Below are 24,966 nucleotides of genomic sequence, written 5' to 3' on the forward strand. Positions count from 1 at the left end.
AATAAAAGTCGGTTCTTATAATGATATTTTTAATAATTAACAATCTTACATTTTCTTTTATATTGTATATGCTTGCATTAATCATGATCTCTATTTCCAATGAAGAATTATTTCTTTCGTTATGTTCGAAAAGTATATTTATGATCAATCTTATTCTACTTGAGGCAACTTTATTGCAAGAGTGGTAATCGTCACAAATAAGTCATTATTTGTTTCATGTCACTTGTATATTAAAATCTTCATATTTTTATTTCTTATGTTACATTTGTTTTTATGAATTTTAAGGGCTGTGATTAATGATTTATTACTTAAGAGTATTATTGCAGGATGCTTGACATACCCATCTACATCTTTGTCTTCTCTTGGTATTCGAGAAATAATCAAGAATTGTGATATTGCTGAGTTGATAAAAAGTTTGCAACCCATGGCTATAAAATCCTATTTTTTTGTAACAAATTCAAATATTTATACAATCAATTCATTTAAAAAATTATTTCTAATGTAATGTAGAAAACAAAATTTTGGATAAAGGTGAAGATAATTGTGGTTGACTTGCTCCAAATATTTTTTTACATGTCATGTATTGGTTGTAATAAAAGAATTGGGTATGATTACAATGATAGTTTCCTTTGATACCATTGCGAACACCAAAGCATTTCCTAACCACGGTATGTATCTTTCAAATTTTTTATTCTATTTGATAATTTATGTGATAGATTTAACGTATAATTTTTATTGATTCTAACTTAAAATGATATTCCTATTAATTTTATAGTTGTTGAGTATATGTTCAACTTGACGATGGTACATAAAGACTACCTATTGTTATGTTTGGTGAAGTTGTAGATGAAGCATTCGGTTGTTCGGCAATTGAGCTTATGAATCATACTGATGATGTACGTTTTCTTATTTTCCATTGCCTTTATTGTTATGAGTAAAAAAGTTCATTTTAGAAGTTTTGACATATTTACTACATTATATATAAGTACATTGAGATTTATATTAAAAGTACTATTAAAAACAAATTATAACAAAAATCATTTAAATTGATTTTTATATACTTGTCTGTTATGCTAATTTTATTTTTATTTATAACATGCACAACAATTTAATTAAGAAAATTGCATTCAAAGATTTGTGTTAATTTACAAGACATCAATTTCTAGCAGATATGTTCTTTAAATTTTTATTAATCATGCAAGGCTTTTAAAAATTTCCTTTATAGAAACATTTGTCATATATAGAAAATCTTGTAGCACAAGTTTCATAGAAAGAGTGAATGATTGAACTTTTAGTAGATCCCAATTGACTCAACCAACAACAGCACAATAATTTCAATGTCGTCTTTATTGATACAGTACAAGATGATACAAAATGATGGATCATAGCAAAAAATCAAAGGACTCATATTTTGAACTGATGTTTTTGTTGAGTTTGTTGCTAAAACTATCGATGTTATAAATATGTGTGGAATTATGTTATATTTTGAATTAATGTTTGTGTTGGGCTTATATTAAACTTATTGCTTGCAACTTTCATAAAATGATGTTATAAATATGTCTTGGACTATATTATATTTTAAACTAATTTTTTATCTTCTAATCTATGCAAGCATGTAATTATTATACTCTACTTAACTATCATTACCTCTAAAGATTTTCTAGATTTCACATTTTTTCTCATTTGTTTTAAATTATTGATTGAAATCAATTTTTTTTATGAAATATATACTATTTTTTTAAAATAATTATTTCACCGAACTAGGCAAACGTGCTTTGTATGTTGTTCCGACCTAGTATTAATATAGCTATTAATAAAATGTTATTAATAATTTAAATATATAACTATACTAATAGTCTAATATTAATACTATTATATAGTCTAATATATTATATAGCTATAACTAATACTAATATTTATTCTAATACTAATACTTATACTAATATATTTATACTAAATTACTATAATTAATACTAATATATAGCTATACTAACAGTCTAATAATAATGTATAGTCCTAATATATTATATAGCTATAACTAATACTAATATTTATTCTAATACTAATAGTCTAATATAGATTATAGTTATACAAAATTACTGATATAGATATAGACTTATAGTATAAGAGTTTAGTCTAATTAGACTATTAGTAATAATTTTGATATTATTACTAAACGGCGCCGTTGCACCTCCAGTCTCCCAAGCCCTAAGACCCGCCCCTCTCTTCCTCACTCTCTCACCCTGCCTCTCTGCCTCGCAGCCTCTCTGCATCTCTGCCCTCTCACGCGACCACCGTTTCACTGTGCACATCTCGCCGTCGCCCCCTCAGCCTGAGTCCCCTTCCTCTTGCCGTCGCACCCTCAGAAACACAGACCCGCTCTCTCGCCGTTGCACCTCCCCTCACGGCCTCACCTCTCGAGCCGTTCCCGTCGCACACACAGCCCCTCGGCCCCTCTCTCAACGCTGCGCTGCCTTCTCTGTCTCTCACCGTCTCACGCAGCCGGCAGCCCCTCTCTCACGTCTCTCTGTCTTCGACGGTAATTTTTCTTGGAACAATCTCGGATGTGTATATCATTTTTAATCTCCGTTGGTTTAATTGTTATGGGAACTTTTTTGTTTCAAAGGTTTATTGGTTAAATGGGAACTTTAGACATCTTTGAGAATTTTCGTCTAGGTGTTGCTCGTTGGACTTAATTCCTATACAATTTTGTGCATCTTTCTTTGAGGTCAGGATTATTTAGACATATGCTCCCAGTTTTTAAAAGAAAGCAGAACAGATAAACTATTTTACTTTGGGTTGTCGATTTCAAACACAACAAAGAAAGTCTAATACTTCCAAGTTGAGTGAGACTTACGTCTGCAATGATATGGTTGGGTTGCAGACTTCCTAAGTTTTTTTTTTCTAAGGACTACGTTAGCCTAAAGCTCTGTTTGTTATGTTTGATTAAGCATTTGAGTTGAATGAAAGCTTTCAAGTGGCTTTGCTCCATTGCCTTCAGTCCCATATCTCTTGTATGACTTCCAAAGATGAAATCTCCCATTTTTACTAAGTCAAAAATGAAAAATAAAACGTCTACTGAATTGTAAAAAAAACCTACCTACCAGTTGGATGCTCTTTTGAAAGATTTATTTGCTCTCATACGTAGATGGATTCAAGATATTAAAAGTTAAAAAAAAAAGCAGTTAAAATCATCGTCTTGAGGTTCTTTATTTGTCTAACGTCAATAGTGAAGATCATTATTTTTTTATAAACTTACTAAACATATTATATTCTTTTCTAGGAATTTGTAAAATTTTTGGGTTTCTTAAATTTACTATTATTATTCCTTTCTTAAATCATTTTTTTATAAATTTACTAAACATATCATTTTTTCAGAAGGTTTATGCAAATGTGGGGTAAAGAGCAGCCTTTTACCTCTTAAGATAGGATACATTCCTAAGTATTGTATTGGGCTCTCATCCATAAACAGTACTGTTCCCCGAGAGCACCTGCTTTCATATATAGTGATGAATCTGATCCGTTATAATATTCTAGCTAGGTATCCTTTTGATGCAGTTTCAGATTCCATGCATTTGTCTTCAGCTATTGGTCTCTCTCTCACACATATCTTTGTTCCAAGTTCCAGATTGCTAGCTACTTTCAATGCTTCTCTCTCCACAAATCTCATGCATTCACTAAATTAAAATCAGAAAACCGGACTGAACCAGAACCGGTAAAACCGGATGTACCGGTTTAGGGGGTAACCTGTACGTAATCGGTTTTTGAAAATGCAAAATCAGTACGTATCGGTTCGGTCCTAAATTTTGTCCAAAACCGGACCGGACCGGACTGGTTACACCCCTGAATGACAAAAATGATAAATCACATATTGATTAGGTGAATGTATATTGTGTAAGTCTTCCTTATAGCATTTCTCGTCTTTCTAAACTTTTTGTTTAATTAAACAATTTTTATCTGTTAGAGTTTCCAATATTTTTTCAGAATTTAAAATGATTAATTGATTTATTGAAACTATTTATTGAAACTATTTGTTTTGAAGAAAATGATTAGGAATTTGAATTAGAGAATCCAGCGGCGTCGTTTTATACATTGGTGTCGACCACCTGAGTAAAAAAAACCCCTTTCTCAGTCAAAACCCTTCGTTACCTCGAAACAACAGCACAGACCAGGAATAGCTAGCAGCTCTATACGAAGCCAACAATGGCGTCCTCTAAGGTGATTTCAAGGTTGTCGTCGAGATTACAGCCCCTCGCTCTCAAGCTGGGTAAAAGATCGCTCGCACCTGAACTCTCTCCTCTCAATTCCTGCTCTCAATCGCACACCTCTGTCTCTGTGAGGCGCATTTCTCGGTGAGATCCCTTAACTCTTATCTCTAGGTATTATTTTCTTACATTATGCTCAGTTTCTGAGAAAAGGCAGTGAAAATTTTGAATATTTTCGGATTTTCCTTTATATGAGAACCTAATATAACTGACCTAATAAATGAAGAGTTTTCCCTAAATTGAGTCTAATAGAAAAATGTTTTATTCCTTTTCTTTTCCCTTTAATCTTAAAGAGGGAAAAAAAAAAAAAAACGAGAGCAGAAGATTCAACTTAGTATTTTGCCTTCCTAAGTTTTCCCTTTAACTACTTATAAAAAAAAAAAAAAAAGAAGTTTTCCCTGTAACCGAACAGCGATTAACTGTTGCATTTGTGGTAATTTATTTTTGCTGTGCTTAGATTGCCAGTGGAGTTAAGCAGCCTGGAGACAATGATGCCATTGCACAGCGCGATAGCGTCAGCTCGACTTACATCTAGCTTGTCCGTTGAGTCAAAGAGCTGGAGTTTAGTTCCTCAAGGTATGTCACATGCACCATTTTTTTTTTTTTCTTTTTTTTATGCTTGGTCATTAACTTGATGTTTCAATAGTGGTAGAGAGAGAATTTGCATTAGAGTTCTTTGCTGAAATATGCATTCACCTGGAATGTATAAGAACAGGAAGCTTAGTGCAAGTGTGACTAGGAGAAGTTCATTATGGTATTTCCAAATGCAGATGAGTTTTTCTCTCATTCGCCCTCCTTGCATTGAGACTTTCGGAACTGCAACTCTATATGGTAGGATAGATATTGATCATTTTGACTTGACTTAGACCTGTGGCAATTATCTAGGCTTGGGGATATTTACCTATATAAAAAAATTAATCTAGGCTTGGGGATATGAGTCGTTTTATATTCCAGGCTGTTAAAGTGTCATGCCCCCCTTCTATTCAAATTATCCTATATGGTACATGCCCATTCTAGTTTTCCACAAATGCTTTTATTGAATTCTATGACAAACTTCTAAACAGAATCCCAAAGGATTAACCTTTGTCATGGTCTTGTTCAGTGGAGAAAGTAGACCATTAATTGGAGAATTCAATATTTCGAATTGTGGAACTCTCAAATCATGCTTGATGAGTGAACTAATACGAAATATCTGGACTTAATAAACCAACCTTTTGTATGAAATCTGTAATGTATATTTATTAAAATCGTAGAGGGGCACAACCCTAGTACACATGAAGTCTAGAAAAGGATGCACTGAACCAGTGCGAAAAAGAAAAAGAGTTAAAGTCTTTGAAGTCTTTAGTGCTGTCTGTGTTAAAAGATTTAAATTACTTCCTGATAGAATCCCATGAAATTAGCTCCCCATTTTCTTAGAGAAGTTAGTTGGAACTTGCTCTGAGTAAACTGGTGATTAAGGGTCTGTTTGGCAACACAACTGTTTTAAAGTATTCTCAGATATTTCCTTTCCAAACATCACAAAACACTTTTCAATTTCAAATTTTCAACTTGAGATTGTTTAATAGAGCATTACTTGGCAAATGGCTTTGGAGATACCACTTGGAAAGAAATACTTTATGGAGAAATGTTATTGATGTAAAATATGGTAATTTGTGGGGATGTTGGTGCTCAAAAGATACAAGAGGTGCATACGGGGTGAGTTTGTGGAAGTTCATTAGGAAAGGATGGGGGGAATTTTCTAATCATATTAGATTAAAGGTGGGAGATGGGAAGAGGATACTTTTCTGGCATGACTTGTGGTGTGGGGAGTCTAGACTTAAATTGGATTTTCCCTCTCGTTTCAGAATTGCAAGGGATCAAAATGCAGTTGTGGGATATTCTTTCTTTTGCATTGACAATAATATTCAGTGGAATGTTATTTTTTTGGGGATGTTAATGACTGGGAAGTGGATGGTGTTAAGGCTTTTCTGGAAAGACTTTACAGTTCAAAGTTGATGCTAGGTAGGGAGGACAACATGTTGTGGATTCCTGCAGGAAATTCTAAGTTCCCAGCTTCCTCTTTTTACGGCATATTAACCAGTCACAGGAGCCGTGAATTCCCCTGGAAAAACATATGGAAAGTGAAAGTTCCTTCAAAGGTTGCTTTCTTCTGTTGGATGGTATCCCTGGGCAAAGTGTTGACAACTGTAGATCTTAGAAGGAGAGGTATGTACATTGCTGATTGGTGTGTCATGTGCAAAAAGGATGGGGAATATGTTAATCATCTCTTTCTTTATTGTGAAGTGGCCAGGTTCTTGTGGAATGAGGTATTGAATTGGTTTGGTCTTCTTTGGGTAATGTCTAAGGAAGTAGTGGATTTATTGGTAGGGTGGAAGGGAGTGAAGGGGTAGCAAGAATGCTGTTGATTTTTGGAAGATGATTCCTTCTTGTCTCATGTTGTAACACCCTGTTCCCATAGGATAGAGATGTCACTAACATTCATAACATAATGCCCGGTAAAGATATTTATATCTTGAATATACCTCATTTATTGAAAAGCGATAAAATGTTGAAAACTGATTTGAACATAATCATCTCAAAAACTGAACGTAAAGTAAAAGAACATAAATTAATCCTAGGAATGACGTAAAAGACGTCTTATTCTTGTGTGAATTATCATCTATTCCTTCCTAATCCTTTGTACTAAATTTACTCCTGGCCATCCAGCTCTACATCGTCATAAACATCATCTGTAACAATTAGACATGAAAGAAACAAGAAGACAAACAAGAATGAGTCGAATACGCAGTAAATAGCACATTATATTGTAAAACATAATCTGGCCTAGCATAGATTTAGTTTCTGAAGACTCTTAACAACATATATACATATATCGTCATATATTCACATAGCACATATCTATCCATCATCATGAGCGGAAGCATACATAATTAGGGCAAATATGTAACGTGAATGTATAATAACTTGTTTATCTTGTTTAACATGGAGTGAAACACGCTTGAGTCCGTGTTTCACTTAACTGGCATAACATGGAGTGAAACACGTTCGGGTCCGTGTTTCACTTAACTGAATATCATGGAGTGAAACACGCTCGGGTCCGTGTTTTACTTAACTGAATATCATGGAGTGAAACACGCTTGAGTCCGTGTTTTATTTTACTGAATATCATGGAGTGAAACACGCTTGGGTCCGTGTTTCACTTTACTTGTGGTTAACCACGCTTGATCCGTGGTACTGTATTAAAACTTCTTATCTTTCTTAATGCATGAGAATTCATTAGGCTTCATGAACTTTCTTAAAATGGCATATTCTTATACATGGCATAACATAACATGACATAGCATAACATAACTAGAACTGAACATTTTATGACATTCCATGGCATACATGATTTACGTGCTACATGAACATGGCATACATGATCTAATTATCATATGAACATGGCTTGCATAATTTGACTATTCTATTACATGGCATATTTGACTTGAATTACTACATGAACATCTCATGGCTTTCATATGATTTTAGTAACATTCAATCAATCAAATAACAAATTCATTCATTCAAGCATAATCTCATATTTCATCAAAGATCGTGAAAGGAATCTAACCTTGACTTGTCTTATAGCGTAGTATAGATAATCATCATAAGGACATCATATTTTCATACATAACAATAATATTCACAGTACGCATGCATTTATATGATCATACTATTTACCTCTTAGCGTTGCTTCCTGACTTCCAACTTGTAGCGCGTTACCTATAAGAGGTACTAGACATTAATTTTCTAGAAAAGTGTGTCGTACTATTCCATGTAATTAAATACATATAGAGGAACTTAACTAAAATAATAGGCTTCATAGCATACTTTTTTAAAAACATATTTTAAAATCCCTTCAGACTTTCTGCTGTAAAATAGTTTATAAACTTCGCCCTGATTAACGAAATGTGGACTCTTAGAGCAATAACTCTTACAACACAGCCCACACTTAGAGTAAATTCAATTTAAAATCACATGTTTAATTGAATTCGCCCAGCCCATATAGGAAATCAGTCCATGTAATGCACAGATTTAAAACATGAAGTTTCCCATAGACACTGTAAGCTACACTGTAATTAAAAAGAAAATCTCATCAATGAGATTTACGGAGGCCTAGAACAAGAGTTATAAAGGGTATTTTGGGAATTCATCTTAAAGGTCATGGTTATTATGGGGAAAACTGATTATAAGGAAAAACTATAGGCTTACAGGGGGAAAAACTCTCATCGTGTACAGAGGGCTGAACTAAAACAAAGAAGTGGTTGTGCGATGCTCACCGAGAGAAAAAGGCTGAGGCGACGGCGGCTCTGGGTGGTTGGAAGTGACCGGCGACGCGACTGGGTCCTCTGGGCAGTGGTGCGATGCAAGAGAGAGAGAGAGAAGGGGAGAGAGAGAGTTAGACCGAGACGGAGAAAAAATCACGGGAAGAGAGAAATCTCGTCGGGAACTTACCGGAAATGATTGGGTTCAACGGGGTTGGGTTGGCCAGCGTTTTTTGGCGCTGTGGGTGGTGCTCCGACGTCCTAGGGTGGTCGGCGGTGGCTGGGCAGAAATAAGGCTTGTGCGAAATTGTTGGTTCTCTGGGTATTTCGATGTTTAAAACAGAGGCTTTGCCGTTTCTTATAGGCGACGGGAGGGAAACCTTCAGGAGATTGGCTGAAATTCGAAATTGCCTAGACTCTAGGAACCTATTCTTACGAGGATATAGATTTTGAGAGGATTTGAAAAGTTTGAGTTGGAGTTAAACTCAAACTAGAAACCGAATCTAGTACGGGAACTTAATGGATAAGAATATGAAGATTTTGGATAGGGAAAATCACTAATTTAAATCTATCTGTTAGCACAATTTCTAAAATGAAAAAAAAAACAATATAAATAAAATGTAAAAATAAATAACAAATAAATAAAATACTAGTGTTTAAGCCCTAAATTTGGATCCGTATGTTACACATGTGGTGTCTATGGCTTGAAAAGAATGGGAGATGCTTCGAAGACAAAGAACGTTCTTTAGGAGACCTTAAGGATTTTTTCTTTAGTACTTTGAGTTTGTGCACTAAAACTTTTGTAATAGTTGAGAGTTTCCAAAATTTGTTTTAGATTTTCCTTTTGGTATTAGAAAGTAGTAGGTATATCCTTTGTATAAGTCTTGTGTACTTGGGCTCATGCCTATTCTTGGGAATAAAATCTCTTATTACTTATTAAAAAAAAAAATCAAATTTTCAACTTTTTAATTAAATCATTACTTAATCATTACAACTTTCCTAGACTCCCAAACCAAACGCAAAAAACAATACTAATTTTTCAAATTTCAAAACAAAAATTATATTAAAAAAATTATATTCAAACAATTTTTTAATTTTATAATATTTTTATTCCACTTTTTCTCTCTCCTTTCCCAAAATCCAATAAAATATCTTAAGTCAAACCATTTCATTACTATTCACAGATATATTGAGATATTCTAACTATCCAAACGGGCTCTAAGTGGTCTACTGGAGGTAGACTGTGGATATGCAGATACCAACAGTTTATTTGTTCAGACAGAATGGTGAGCTGAAGCTCGGGAGGTAGCACAGGGATATTTAAGCCTCTCTTTGATCCTGTTTGATTCTAACCTAGTAACTGGAGCAAAAGTTTTATCAAGATCTATACCTTATGACTGTGTGTATCCTTCTGCCACTTACCCAACCTTGATACTGTTTTCATCAGTTTTGTTCTTTAAAACCCATTTGGTATCAATGATATTGGCATATTTAGGTCTAGTGCTTCTTTGCCTTCGCAAACTTCAAATAAACTATATGAGAAGTTCACTGGTCAAAAATTGATTACCATTCCAGTTAAGTAACTCTATTTAGTCAAAAGTTAAGTGATCAGAAAGCGTTTAAGTAATACTTGAGTTGGACAATTCTTGCAAGCTGTGATGATAGATTTAAAAAGGAAACAATCTCTTCGATGCTTTGGAGAGGGGTCAAAATCCCACATGAAGTGGCTTGCTATGCTCTTTTTTGCTAGCTGCGAAAGGGCACACAGTTGTTCCCAAAACAGAAAAATATACAAATCTACAGCAGAATGGACACCAATCATGTGTCAGTCAACCATGAGTTATGTTTGCTCAATATGAGTGAGTTATGAACACAAGTGTGTATGGAGGCAACAATATATACATCATCATGCTTCCTCTAATATTATTACCAAACTTTTCTATTGCAGGGATATCAATGCCTTTATGACCGTTGCAGCACCAACTTCTTGCAAGGCAGCGGTTTCTATTTGATGGCAATTTCATTTTTGTTCTTCTTTAGAGGCCTGTCTCAAACTGTTCTTCTGCTATTTATAAAGAGCATTAGCTTCAACGGATGTCAGTTAATGCTTAGACTGCTCCCCTTCAAGTTAATTTTTTCTTTAGATATAGTTTCTGGAACGTTTATTTCCAGGTGCTTGGTTGAGTTTTTGATAACCTTAATGAAGTATGCATTGTTCTGTATGCCAACAAAGTAGTATATAGCCTTTTCTCCTGCTATTACATGTTATATTAACAAATTTGCGCAGGCATTTCTGAGGTTATTCATTTCCATTTGAGAAACTGGTCTTACACTACCACCTGTTTAGAACTACTGTCATATATGTTGGAGAAAGCCTGCCAAAAATAAATAAAAGGTGGGCTCTCATAATAGGTGGAAAGGGTAGTTCTTTGTGGCACAATCACAGTCGCTCTGTTGTTCAAGATAGTTAAATCCTTTGTCACTTTATTGTCTGGATCTGGGTGGTTTGTATAGTGAGATGAGATGAAATGGTTTTAGATGAAAGTTGAATAAAATATTGTTAGAATATTATTTTTAATATTATTGTTGTTTTGAAATTTGAAAAAATTGAATTGTTTATTATATTTTGTGTAGGGATTTGAGAAAGTTGTAATGATGAGATGAGATAAGATGGTTTCTGTATCCAAACGGGGTCTAAAAGTTGTCTTAGCTACTTGTCAAATTTGATATGCTTTTTGGTTTGAATATTTTGACGATGAGCAATGCTATTTTTCATCTTGATTTTTGTCATCTGTCCAATAAAACCAACTGATGTGGCACATTTTAAGTGGATTTATATGTTATTCACTTGAATGAAAGTCCTGTAAAATATGACACATCAGTTGGTGTATTGAGAATGACAAAATCTATGACGGAGGTCAACATTTATTTACGAGGATTAGTGGCCTTGTTGTACAAAATCCATTGATAAAAGTATGTAGTAAGAATATTTACAATACTTGCGGTGTTCAGTTGTAGGCAGACGTTGCTTAATGAGTACATGTGCTCTTCTCCCCTTCGCCCCTTTTAAAAATCGTACTTCTGATGTGGAATATATGAAAAATAATAAAAGGGCATAGTGGCATTATGATTTATTTTCAAGGAAACCAATGGGAGGGGTTGTCCAGTTTGCTACATGGGGAATTTTTGGTTTTTGTTGCCAAACTTGGGAATGCTCTTTGAAAAGACGATTAACCAGCTTTGAAATTTTTACAGAGGAGGGGATGATTTGATCCATTGCTACGGATCCAGCAATTTGGAATGGATGAATTGAATCAAGCGGGGTGTATAGAGTGGGATTGGGGGAGATAATGATGTTGATTCAGTTTTGGATGGGTTGAGTGGAGAAGGTTTCAATATTTGAGAGGCCAAGGGATTGGCGCCAAATAACAAGAGATAAATGGAATCCAAGAAGGTACGCTCTAAGGTGGGATGATTGGAAAAGAGGGCATGGATTGGTTTGAATGAAATTGGAAACTAGAGTTGAGTCATCAAGGTTGGTGTTAGGGATAGGTGAATGACGGTTGGGGATCCAATTATCAATGAAGGCTTTGATGGACCGCCTATTCTTAACAATGAAAAAAGTTCCTCAAGAGATAACAGATTTTGTTTTGCATGGTCCTTTCCAATATTCATTTAATATTGATATCTACTTGTTGCGATATAAATCATTTTATAAAATCTTGATATGATCTATGTGATATTATATAGAGTACAATATTATCATACTAATGTGATGAATATTCTTGTCTTCTATATTTCAATTTGATTTTAAATACTTCTTACTCATTAATACTTAATATATTTGTTATAGATTATGTCAAATCTTACAAAACTCGAATTTGCTGCCCTCAATGTTTCTGCCAACAATTATTTATCATGGGTCCTTGATACTAAGATTCATCTTGATGTAATGAGTCTTGAAAATATTATTAAGATAGAAAATGAAGCATCCATGTAAAATTGTGCCAAAGCAATAATTTTGCTTCGCCATCATCTATATGAGAACTAAGAATTGAATACCTCACAATATAATATCAATTAATTCTAAGGAATAGTTTCAGGGAGAGATATAAGTACCAGATGACCGTTATCCTCCAAAAATTTCGTTATGATTAGATGCACTTGAAGTTGCAAAATTATTAATTAATACAACTCTATACTTTAAGAAAAATAAGTTCACAATTAAAACCGTTGAGAAAATGTCAGTGATAGGGATATGCCGGAAAAAACATATACTATATTTCATGCCTTGAATGTACTCCTGTGGTAGCAATATCGAAGTGAAAGTTTACTAAGTATTTTGAATTAATATCGTGTTTGCTAGTGACTAAACAAAATAACGGGCTGTTAATGAAAAATCACAAGTCTCATCCAACCAGTTCTACTCCATTTCCTAAAGCGAATGAAATCTTATTTTATCATAATAAATGAAACTATGGTTGTGGTAGAAAAAATATTGAAATAAAGGAGAGCATACTCAAAGTTTTTCAAAGAGAAATGCTACACACTGTCATAAGTGGAACCACATCGTGATAAAGTAATATGAAAATAAAAGTTTGCAGAATAAGCTAGTAAAGAAATATAGAGATAAACGTCACATGTATGGTATTAAAGGGCATTGGTAACGTACCTGTTGTACGTCAAAATATTTGGTGGACCTATTTACAATTCTATGAAGAAAAAAATAGATCAAAACAAATTTTGCCGAATAGAATGACTCAGAAGATCATCTAACTTATTTTGATAACCCAAATGGAATGGATCTTATCCATCTGAATGTTTTTTTTTTTTTTTCTGTGTGGATATTAACGGAGGTTGTGATATGTTGATTAGTGTGGCACAACAAGTAATTTTCTTTATTATGTAATCACATTATGCTTGAATTGATATATTTTAATTACATCTTGTTAAACTTTCTTTTGAATTAATTAATTTATATATATATTTTGGTTCTATTGATGAGTTGACCAATTTCAAGGAATCAATGAAGATTTATGTCTGGTAAAAAGTTGCACAACACATTTCTTATAAATATTTTTAATGTTTAACATTAAGTAATGCCAACATCAATACAATATTCGATTCATCGAATCTTATTGAAGGCTCTAGAAGAGCTAATATCATGTTACCAAAAAGAATAAAAATTTATATTTACTATGCTTTATATTCTTAAAATTTTAGAAAAGATTTACTCAATTTAAAATATTTGTTAAAATGGTTATGATGTTAAAACCACCAATGAGGACAGTGAATAATATCCTTATATTACAACAATAAATTTGGACTATAAACTCATATTAGAAAAATTGTCAACTTTCTCTTTTGGGTTATAGTATACAACAATGAAAACAATTGAATCACATGTTATAGTACACCAGAAGTGCTCTGATCCAAAGATCTTTATACTTTTGCATGATTATATTGGTCATTTGAGGATCAATTATGATGTGTCAAATAATTGAAAATTCATATGGACATCCCTTAAAGAACCAAAAGATTTTAGTATCAAGTAATTATCTATGTATAACATGTTCAAAAGCAAAGCTAATTATTAGACAATCCTCTTCCGAAGTAATTATTAAATTTCTATCATTTCTACAAAGAGTCCATGGAGATATATATGGACTTATACATTAATCATGTAAGCCATTTAGATATTTTATGATTTTAATAGATGCATCAACTAGACGGTCACATATTTGTCTACTCTCTAATCAAAATATTGTATTTGCTAGATTTTTGGTACAAATTATTAGATTATGGGATCAATTTTCTGATTATCCAATTCAATCTATTTGATTGGATATTGTAGAAGATTTTACATCCAAAACTTTAGATGATTATTATATATTAGTTGGAATTAATATTGAACATCTTGTTACCCATACATACATTTAAATGTCTGCAATTAATTTTCTGATCATTAGTTTTGAAAACAAAGCTAGTTGTCTCTACTTGGGGATATGCAATTTTATATGCCGCATCATTGGCTAGAATAAGACCAACTGCCTATAATAACTATTTTTCATTGCAACTTACATTTTGTCGACCACCAAATATTTTTCATTTTCATAATTTTGGTTGTGTTGTGCATGTTCTGATTATATCTACCAAACACACTAAGATTGGTCTTCAACGTAGACTTAGAATTTACGTTGGTTTTTATTCTCCATCCATTATTGGATATCTCGAGCTTTTAATTGAAAAGATTTTTAAGGCAAATTTGTCATTTTGATAAGATAGTATTCTTACTATTAAGGAGAAAAAAGTTACTAGAAGCACAAAGACTAATAATATGAAACACTTTGATGTCATTTCATCTTTATTCTCGTACAAATAAATATGAACTAGAATTTCAAGAGATTATTCATTTGCAAGTTATTGCAAATCAATTACTGGATAATTTTACTGTCAATAAGAAAATAGTGAAGTCTCACATTCTTGCTACTAATACTCCAGCAAAGATCAATATCTCTATAAGATAATTAAATAATATAACAGTTAATGAGTTTAAAACATGTATGAAGTGTGGAATTATTGGTGCAAATGGTAATAATCTCTGGAAGAGAAAAACACAAATAAATGAAATGGGTGCTTATGAAGAGGCCATAAACACAAAACATGCAATAAGAGCAATAGATTTATCAAGATTTTTGTACAAAATTTTTCTATAATAGAATCTCCTGAAGTGGAATCTCCAGAAGAGTCATCCCTAAAGAGGAAAAGATATATGAAAATAAGGAGAACTCGATATATAAGGTTGTAAGAAAAAACCAAAAAACTGGTCATACTGAACCTACTGGTTCAATCAATTTCAGTTCCTAGAAACCAAAATTGATTAAAATTATTTCGGTACCGATTTTCAAGATTTGAAAATCGAATTGGACAGAACCGAATAAAAAATATATATATTTAATTTTTTACTATATATATTATAATTTTTTTAATTTGTATACTATATATATTACACATATTATAAATTAAAAAAAGAAGAAATTTTAATCTTATTATTTATGCTTCCTTGATATAAACTTAGTTTTAAATATAAATATTAATATTAAGTTATTAAGATGTTATTATTTATCCTTATATATTAAGTTAAATACATATATAATAGGGTATAAGTATAAGAGTATATTATATATATATATATATATATATATATATATACACACACACACACAATTGTAAATTTCTTAAGCTAAGTAATTGGTAATTAGTTATTCTATAACTCTTTTTTATATATGCTTTGGAGTTGGACCATTTATTTTGGTGGTTGCATTTGCAATTATTCTAGAGTAATTTTTCTTAGATTTTGTTTATTTGGTTAATTAGTTGTGTGCATGGTGTTTTTTAAAATCTTTTTTTAGCTCTATCATAGTTGTGATAAAAAAAAAAAAAAAATCATTTGAGTTAGAAAAACCAGTTAGCCCAACAAAAAGCCCAAAATCGAATTACACATATAAACCAAATCAAACCGGACCGAAATCGAAAAAATTGAAAGTTTCAGTTTCTTAGATGAATCAGTCTGTATCGATTTTTAGAATTTTAAAATCAACATAGACCAATGCGATTTCAAAATATGTCCAAAATCAAATCAAATCAAACCGATTACACCCCTATCGATGCATTATATAAATATGAGAGAATTATTCGATATAAATAAAATTGTTCTCAACAATATATTTTCATTTAAAATAGGTCTAGATATCATCATAAGTGATGACGAAAATTAACCAAAAACCTTCAAAGAATGTCAACGTAGAAATAATTGACTAAAATGAAAAAAAACAATTCATGCATGATTGATGTCTTTAGCAAAGTACGAAACATTTTGACTTGTAGTCCAAATACCTAAATATGTGTTGTATATTTGGATATAATTGGATATTTGGACATAGTAACGACTTGTTGCACAAGGTTTCTCGCATAAACCTAGTATTTATTATAAAGAAATATATTCCCTTATAGTAAATACAATTATATTCATATTTTTTATTAGCTTAGTAGTCATAGAAAATGTGGATATAGGTTTAATGGATGTTATTACAATATATTCATATGGATTACTGGGTAATTATATATATATGAAAATTTATGAAGAATATAAAATGCCTGAAGCATGTAATTCAAAATTTCAAAATATTTATTCTATCAAAATACAAAGATGTTTATATGGTTTAAAGCAATACAAAAGCATGGGCATAATCGTCTGAACGAATATCTAATAACATAAAGATTTAAAAATGTATATATGATATTTGTGGATAATTGTTTAGATTTCACCTCTTAGAATCTAGCATATTCATGAATCAACTATTGGAATTTCTAAATTTATCAATATATCTCATTAATTTAAGTATCGTCATTTCATATTCTTTATGCTCCAATGTTTGTAAAATGGTGCCTTGAGGATAATTTGTATAATATAAAAAATTAGAAGTGAATGATATTGAGCTCCTAAAAAGCTAAGTTTATATCGAAATCTTTCCATTTTATTACTACTTCTATTTAATTTCACAACAAAAACTACATTTTTATTTTTAAAAAATTTAGTCGGGGTGGTCAATCCAAACGGAATGCCATTTATTTTAGGAATTTCTCATTAATTTCATTAAACCATTAATATTTTGTGACCAAATAAAAATTTCAAAAATAGGAATGAATAGAATTGCTCCAAACCAAAGTGTGAGAATAAAAAATGCACATCTTTTCTGTTACTCTAGGTAAGTACTCGTAGACTCCTAAGTCTATTGAATTCAGTTGCCTTTCTCACCTCCCAAATGCACTATACTCACGTTCCCCATTTCTAGTGTCTGTTACGGACCAACCTCAAATAAGAGAAAATGTGAAGAATTTTAGTGGTTCTGCAGCCGAGAAGATAAAAGAAACTTAACGAAATGTAAAGTCGCAAATAAACCTTTAGGTTTTAGAGAAATGAGGAAGAATGGTTCTAGGAGTTCTTTTTTGAGGTCTAGAGATAAGAATATAATGTTTAATTCTTCAGAGGGTGGGGGTAGTTTAGTGATTGATAGAAAAACACAAAAGAAACTCAAGAAAGATGATGATAATCGGATGGGATAAAATGGAAATAACCAATTCATGCATAATTGAAATAAGTAGTACAGCGTAAAGTATTTGAACCTGTCCAAACACCTAAAGGTGTGATACCTGTTGGATATAAGTAGGTTTCTTAAAAAACCTAGTAGTGATTATGAAAAAACGTATTTCCTTATAGTGGATGCAATTACATTTAATTTCTTTTTAACGTGGTACTTACAAAAAATTTGGATATGCATTTAATGAATGTTGTTACAACTTATTTATATAGATAATTGGATAATGATATATATATATGAAAATCCCTGAAGGATTAAAATGTCTGAAGTATGTAATTCACAATCTCGAAATATTTACTTTATCAACCTACAAAGATGTTTATAGGGGTTAGAGCAATCTGAATGCATGTGGTACAATTATTTCTGTGAATATTTAATAAAAGAAAGATTTGAAAATAATCCAATTTGCCAATTCTTGTTAGGACTCCAGAAAAGTTCATGAAAACCACAACTTATTTAAAAAATGAGTTTGAAATGAAAAAATATGAAAAAAAAATTTGTTTTAGTCTACAAATTAAGTATTTTTCAAAATAAATTCTTGTCTATCAGTTAACATATACATAAAATGTCTTGAAGCATTTTCACTTGGACAAAATGCTTCATTTTAGTATTTAATGGTTGTCTAGTCACTTGATGTGAAAAAAAAAAATCGATTTTGCCCTAAAAAAGATAGTGAAGAAATTTTTCGTTCTACAGTACTATATTTAAGAGCAATTGGTGTATTAATATATCTTACAAATTGCACACAATCAATCATTACATTTTTAAACAACTTACTAGCAAGATACAATTTTGTACCAACTTGAAGGCATTTGAATGAAGTCAAGCATATTCTATGCACTTTCATTGAGCAGTTGACATGTGAATATTTTATTCAAAATGATTGTATTCCGAATTAATTGGTTATACAAACTCAAGTTATCTTTCCACTTCTCCTAAAAAAAATCACAAACAAGATACCTATTTATTTGTGGAGGTACTGCTATTTCATGGGGATATGCCAAGCAAACGTTAGTTTTTACGTCTTCCAACCATTCAAAGATTATTATAATTCATGGGATAAGTAGGGAATGCAACATTTGGTTAAAATCAGTAATTCGACACATTCGAGAAAAACATGATTTATCTACAATTAAAGAAAGTCCGAAAATATTATATGAAGATAATGCAACTTGTATCACTCAAATCAAGAGAGACAATTACATTTAGATTTTTTATTAACTTGATAATCACAAAAAATCTAGATATGCGTTTAATGGATTGAATCAAGCATAGTCAACCAATGTTTTTTTTTTTATACACATGAACCCTAGAAGAATGGTGATATTGATGTCAAATAATTATGATTATGTGATGATTTGATAGATATATTCATTAAAGTATTACCAACTACAATATTTAAGAAGTTGGTACACAATAATGAAATGCGTAAGCTCAAGGATATTTTATTATAAACTATTGAAGTTCTACATAGTTTTAATGGGGAGAAAATGAGCATATGGATTGTACTATTTTTCCTTTGCTAAAGTTTCTTTCCATTAGGTTTTTCTTTGGAGGCAATCTTAAAATATTCCAAGGTACATAAGAATATTATACACTTTTTCCTTCCACATTGGTTTTTCTTCTATTGGATTCTTTCTTGGCAATGTTTTAACGAGACATATTATTCATGTATGGTCATCCTAAGGGGATTGTTGTAAATGCATACATGAACTTGGTGGATGCGCATTTAGAGCTGGTTTAGATGTTGAGATGAGATGAGACAAGAATGTTTGGATGTTGAGTTAAGATGAGAAATTTCTCATCTCATCTTAACATCCAAATACTCAAATACAAACACTTTTTTATATTAAATTTTTAATTTTCTCATCTAATTATTACAACTTTTTCAAACTTTCAAACAAAACACAAAAAATAACTCAATTTTTTTAGATAAAAAAATATTATATTAAAAAATTATATTTTAACAATATTTTAATTTCATAATATTTTATTCAATCTTATCTCTCTCATTTCCTAAAACCTCATAAAATATCTTAACTCAAATAATTTCACTATTATTCACATATTTTTCATCTCATATCAACATCAAATGAGGCCTTAGATTTGACCTCCTAGAATTCTAGCACATTCATGTATCGACTCTTAGAATTTCTAAATTGTCAATATATCTCATTAATTTATTTATCATATTTTCATATTCCTTATCTTCCAATACTTACAAAAAGGGTACATTGAAGATTATTTACATAACACAAGAAATTAGAGGTGATATTGAACTCATGAAAAACGAAGATTATATACGAATCTTTTTTTCTCTTGCTATTTCTCTTTAATTTCACAACAAGAACTACATTTTTAGTTTATAAAAATTTAGTGGTGGTGATGCCATTTCTTTTAGAAATTTATTGTTAATTTTATTAAATAATTAATATTTTGCTACCAAATAAAAATTTCAAGAATAAGAATGATAAAAAAAATGGCCTAAACTAAAGAATGTGAATAAAAATTTATATTTAAGAATTATCCACAATAGTTCAACTTATCATTATATAATAGTGATGCATATTAATATTACAAGACGTTCTTCCAATGGCTACAAATGACTTCCTTTGCTTTCAATATCCTGCAAACACACTTCTTTTTGTTACTTTAGGTAAGTACTATTCTACTCCTAAATCTATAGAATTTAGTTTATTTTCTCACATTTCAAACACAATAAATCCATGTTCCTCATTTCTAGTGTCTATTATGAATCAACCTCAAATAGGAGAAAATGTGAAGAACTTTGATAGTTCAATGGTCAAGAAGAGAGAAAAAAATTTATCGAAATGTAAAGTTGTAAGCAAACCTTTAGGTTTTAGAGAAATGAAGAAGAAGGGTTTTGAGAGTTCTTATTTGAGATCTAGAGATGAGAATATAATGTTTAATTCTTCATAGGGTGGGAATAGTTTAGTGGTTGATGGAAAGACAGAAGAAATTCAAGAAAGGTGATGATAATTGGGTGAGAAAGGAAAATAAGTGGAATGGATTTAAGAAAACTAAATCTTCAGAAGTTTCTTTGAGGATTGCATTGAATATGAGCTCGAAAAGAGGGCATCTATTGAGCACAATTCAATTGTACGATAAAGCATTAAGTGAAGGGATTAAGATGAGATAATATCATTATGCTGTACTTTTGTATCTTTGTTCTTCCGCGACTGTGGGTATTATTTGTCCTTCCAAAAGTGGGAATGGTAGTAGGACTTTGAATGCAATCGACTCAGCAAATGAAGTTTCTAATTTAAATTCCATGGGATGAGTGCATTGCAACATAAAGGTAATAGAAATTCATGTATTACAGAGTTGATTATTGAAATAAATAGAAACAAAATTAAAAAAAAAAAATTACATTGTTTGATAGAAAAAAAGTGTAAAAGTCTCTGTCACCCTAGCATCACTCGTCCAGAATTATTAGTAGAATGAAATTTCAACATTTATTTATTTTTCTTATATTTTTACTCACTTTATTTATTTATTGTTTTGTTTTGTTGATGATGTTCATGAAAAATTTCAATTATACAATTCATTCTAGTCTAAAAATAATCGATCTAAACTTATAACCTTGACTTCGTCCTAGCTTTTAATTGTGTTGTGTATGTTCCAATTATACTTTTCCAACGCATTAAGATGGGTCCTTAATATAGACTTGAGATTTAAGTTGATTTTAATTATTCCTCAATCATTAGATATCTCGAGTTTTTAACTGAAGATATTTTTAAGGCACGTTTTGAAAATTGTCATTTTGATAAAACACTCTTCCCATAATTAGGAAGAAAAGTTGTCAAAAGCATAAAAACTAATAACATAAAACACTTTGATGTTGTCTCATTTTGATCCTCATAGAAACAAATATGAACTAGAAATTTAAATGATAATTTATTGCATACTATTGTAAATATATCATCGAATGCCTTTATTAACAATAAAAAAATAGTGAAGTCTCACATTCCAGCTTCTAATATTGCAGCAAATATCGAAGTTCCTATAGAATAATTGAATAATATAGCAGCTAATGAATCTAAGATACGGTTGAACTGTGGAATATCTATTGATGCCAAAAATAAGACTCTTTGGATGAGAAAAATACAAATAAAAGAAATTTGTGCTCTTAAAGAGGCCATACCCACAAAATAGGCAACAAGACAATAGATTCATCTAAATTTTCTATGCAAAATGTTCCCATGTAGAATCTTCCGAAATAGAATCTCTTGAAGTGTTATCTTCTAAAGAGGACAAGAGATATGAAAATATCGCAATCGCAATACATTATGACATTATGTAAGTACGAGAGAATTGTTTGATAGAAACAAAAATGTTGTTGACAATATATTTTCATTTAAAGTAACTGTAGATATCACCAGAAGTGATAATGAAATTGAACAAAAAATCATTGAAGAATACCGACGTAAAAATAATTGACCAAAATAGAAAGAAGCAATTTATGCAAAATTGATGCCAATAAAAAATACGAAGTATTTAGACCTATACTCCAAACACGTAAAGGTGTGATACATGTTGAATATAAATTGATATTTGTATTTAAACGTAACAACTTGTTGCACAAGCTTCTCGCATAAATTTGATATTGATTATGAAGAAACATATTCATGTGTTTTGGATATAATTACATTTAGATTTTTTATTAACTTAGGAGTCAGATAAAGTTTGGATATGTGTTAAATGAATGTTGTTACACATATTTATGTGGATAACTGGATAATGATATATATATGAAAATCCTAAAAGAATATAAAATGTCTAAAGCACGTAATTCAAAATTCTAAAATATTTATTCTACCAAGCTACAAAGATCTTTATATGGATTAAAGTAATCCAGACGTATGTGGTACAATTGTCTTAATGAATATCTAATAAAAGAAATATTTGAAAATAATCCAATCTACGCATGTGTTTTTATTAAGAAATTAGATTTATGGATTTGCTATTGTTGTGATATATATAGATGACTTAAATCTTGTTAAGACTTAAGAAGAGCTTATGAAAATCACAACTTATTTAAAAAGTGAGTTTGAAATGAAAGACCTTGAAAAAATATAATTTTATTTTAGTCGGTAAATTGAGCACTTTTTAAATGGAATTCTTATCCATCAGTCGACATATACAGAAAAAGCCCTAAGCACTTTTACGTAGATAAATCTCATCCTTTAAGTACTTAATTCAATAGTTGTTTGATTACTTGATGTGCAAAATGACCCATTTCGTTCTAAAAAAAATGATGAAGAAATTCACAATCATAAAGTACTGTATCTAAGTGCAATTGGTGCATTAATATATATTGCAAATTGCACACGACCAAATATTGCATTTCTAGTCAACTTACTAGTAAGATACAATTCTACATCAACTTGAAGGCATTGTAATGGGATCAAACATATTCTACGCTAATTTCATAGAATAGTTGACATGAGATTTTTTTATCCAAAAGGATCGAATCCTCAATTAATTAGTTATACATACTTAGATTACTTTTATGATCCGCATAAAGAAAAATTACGAACAAGATACCTATTCATTTGTGGAGGTACTTTTATTTCATAGAGATATGTTAAGCAAACATTAGTTGTTATTTCTAGGGGTTTAACCGACCCGATTCTATCCGATTTTGGACTTTTTTTACAATCTAATCAATATACATCGGCTTTAAAAATTTAAGAACCGGTATACTGAATTTGGAACTTTTGATTTTTCAAGTCTTGGTTCAGTCTGGTCCAATTTTTTTGGTTTTAAGGATAAACAAAATCACACCCCAACAAAACTTTAGCAAATGATTGATCCATATCCTTCATTTTATTTTATATTAATTTTATTTTATAAGATTAAATTTATATATTATATTAAGATTCAAATATTATACTAAAAATTATAAGATTAATTTATGTTATATCATAATAAAATGTTATATTAAGATTCATAATATTAATTTTATGTTATATAAAATGTTAGGATTAATTACACTTTACTTTTTTAAATTTTCACTCAATTTACAACATGCTTCCAAAACTAATAATTGCATTAAAGTGGACCCACGAACTTTCAAAACCTACCAATCCTCCCTTCCGTCTACCAGCGCATCAAATCTAATGGAAATTTACTGAAAATATATAATTTTCATCTAATTTATTATTATTGACAATATAAAATATAAAATAATATATGCTATCAATTAATAATAAATCATAAATCATTAACCATATATAAAATTATTTGATACCTAAGTTGCAAGCAAGTATGAATAATCTATGTACACAATGAAATTATTTGATATTCATTAACTATATATAAATTAATAAAAAAATATTTAAATTACTAAATTAAAATTAAGTGAATTATTAATGTGGATTATGTAACTAACTCATTAAAAAAATATTTTACTATAATTATATTTATGATGTTGATAGTTTCTACTTACTAATTTAGACTTTATTGTTTAATATGCATAATTATTAATAATATCATACATTTTATATATGGTTAATGATTTATGATTTATTATTAATTGATAGCATATATCATTTTATATGGTCAATGATAATAAATTAGATGAAAATTATATCTTTGCAGTGAATTTTATGCACATGAGCAGCACATGTAGTGAATTTTTATTAGATTTGACTCTAGTGGTAGACAGAAGGGGGGATTGGTAAGTTTTGAAAGTAAGCGGGTCTACTTTGATGCAATTATTAATTTTGGAGGCATATTGTAAATTGAGTGAAAGTTCGGCAAATAAAGTATAATTAACCCTAAATATTATTTTAAATTTTATGTTACAAGATCAATAGAGTACATGAATAATAAAATTTTAAAATTTTATATTATATTAATTAATAATTTAGCATATAATATAAAAAATTATATATAATATAAAAAATTATATATAATATAAAAATACTTTATATATAATATAAAAAAATTAAAAAGAATATATATATGTTTCGGTTCGAATTGGTATTCTAAAAACCAAAATCGGAACCGGACTGACTTTCAACCCGTTTTGCTAAATAGGAACTGGTATCGGACCAAACTCACTAGTTCGGTCCAGTTCACTAATTTCTTGGGTTTTTTTTTTATTATTATTTTATAATTTTTTTAATAGCCTTAGCTATTTCTTCCAACTACTTATAAATTATTGCAATTCATGAGGCAAGCCGATAGTGCATTTAATTAAGATGGGTA

The 24,966-nt window shown here is 30.5% G+C and overlaps 1 protein-coding gene and 1 long non-coding RNA gene across 2 annotated transcripts; one reads left to right on the forward strand and one right to left on the reverse strand.

Annotated features, from left to right (window-relative positions):
* The first annotated feature begins 4,081 nt into the window (after positions 1–4,081).
* On the forward strand, positions 4,082–10,797 carry LOC121251185. Its single transcript, XM_041150547.1, has 3 exons — positions 4,082–4,352; positions 4,723–4,841; positions 10,518–10,797. The coding sequence occupies exons 1-3, from the start codon at positions 4,204–4,206 to the stop codon at positions 10,535–10,537; spliced, it is 288 nt and encodes a 95-aa protein (XP_041006481.1). The 5' UTR covers positions 4,082–4,203; the 3' UTR covers positions 10,538–10,797.
* LOC121251186 lies at positions 7,986–8,905 on the reverse strand. The gene is made up of 3 exons (XR_005937928.1): positions 8,760–8,905; positions 8,585–8,653; positions 7,986–8,027 (listed from the first exon to the last, which is right to left on the reverse strand). It is a non-coding gene; the product is annotated as an uncharacterized LOC121251186 (long non-coding RNA).
* Positions 10,798–24,966: the final 14,169 nt, after the last annotated feature.

The sequence above is a fragment of the Juglans microcarpa x Juglans regia genome, chromosome 2D, assembly GCF_004785595.1.
Source record: "Juglans microcarpa x Juglans regia isolate MS1-56 chromosome 2D, Jm3101_v1.0, whole genome shotgun sequence".
NCBI lineage: Eukaryota > Viridiplantae > Streptophyta > Magnoliopsida > Fagales > Juglandaceae > Juglans > Juglans microcarpa x Juglans regia.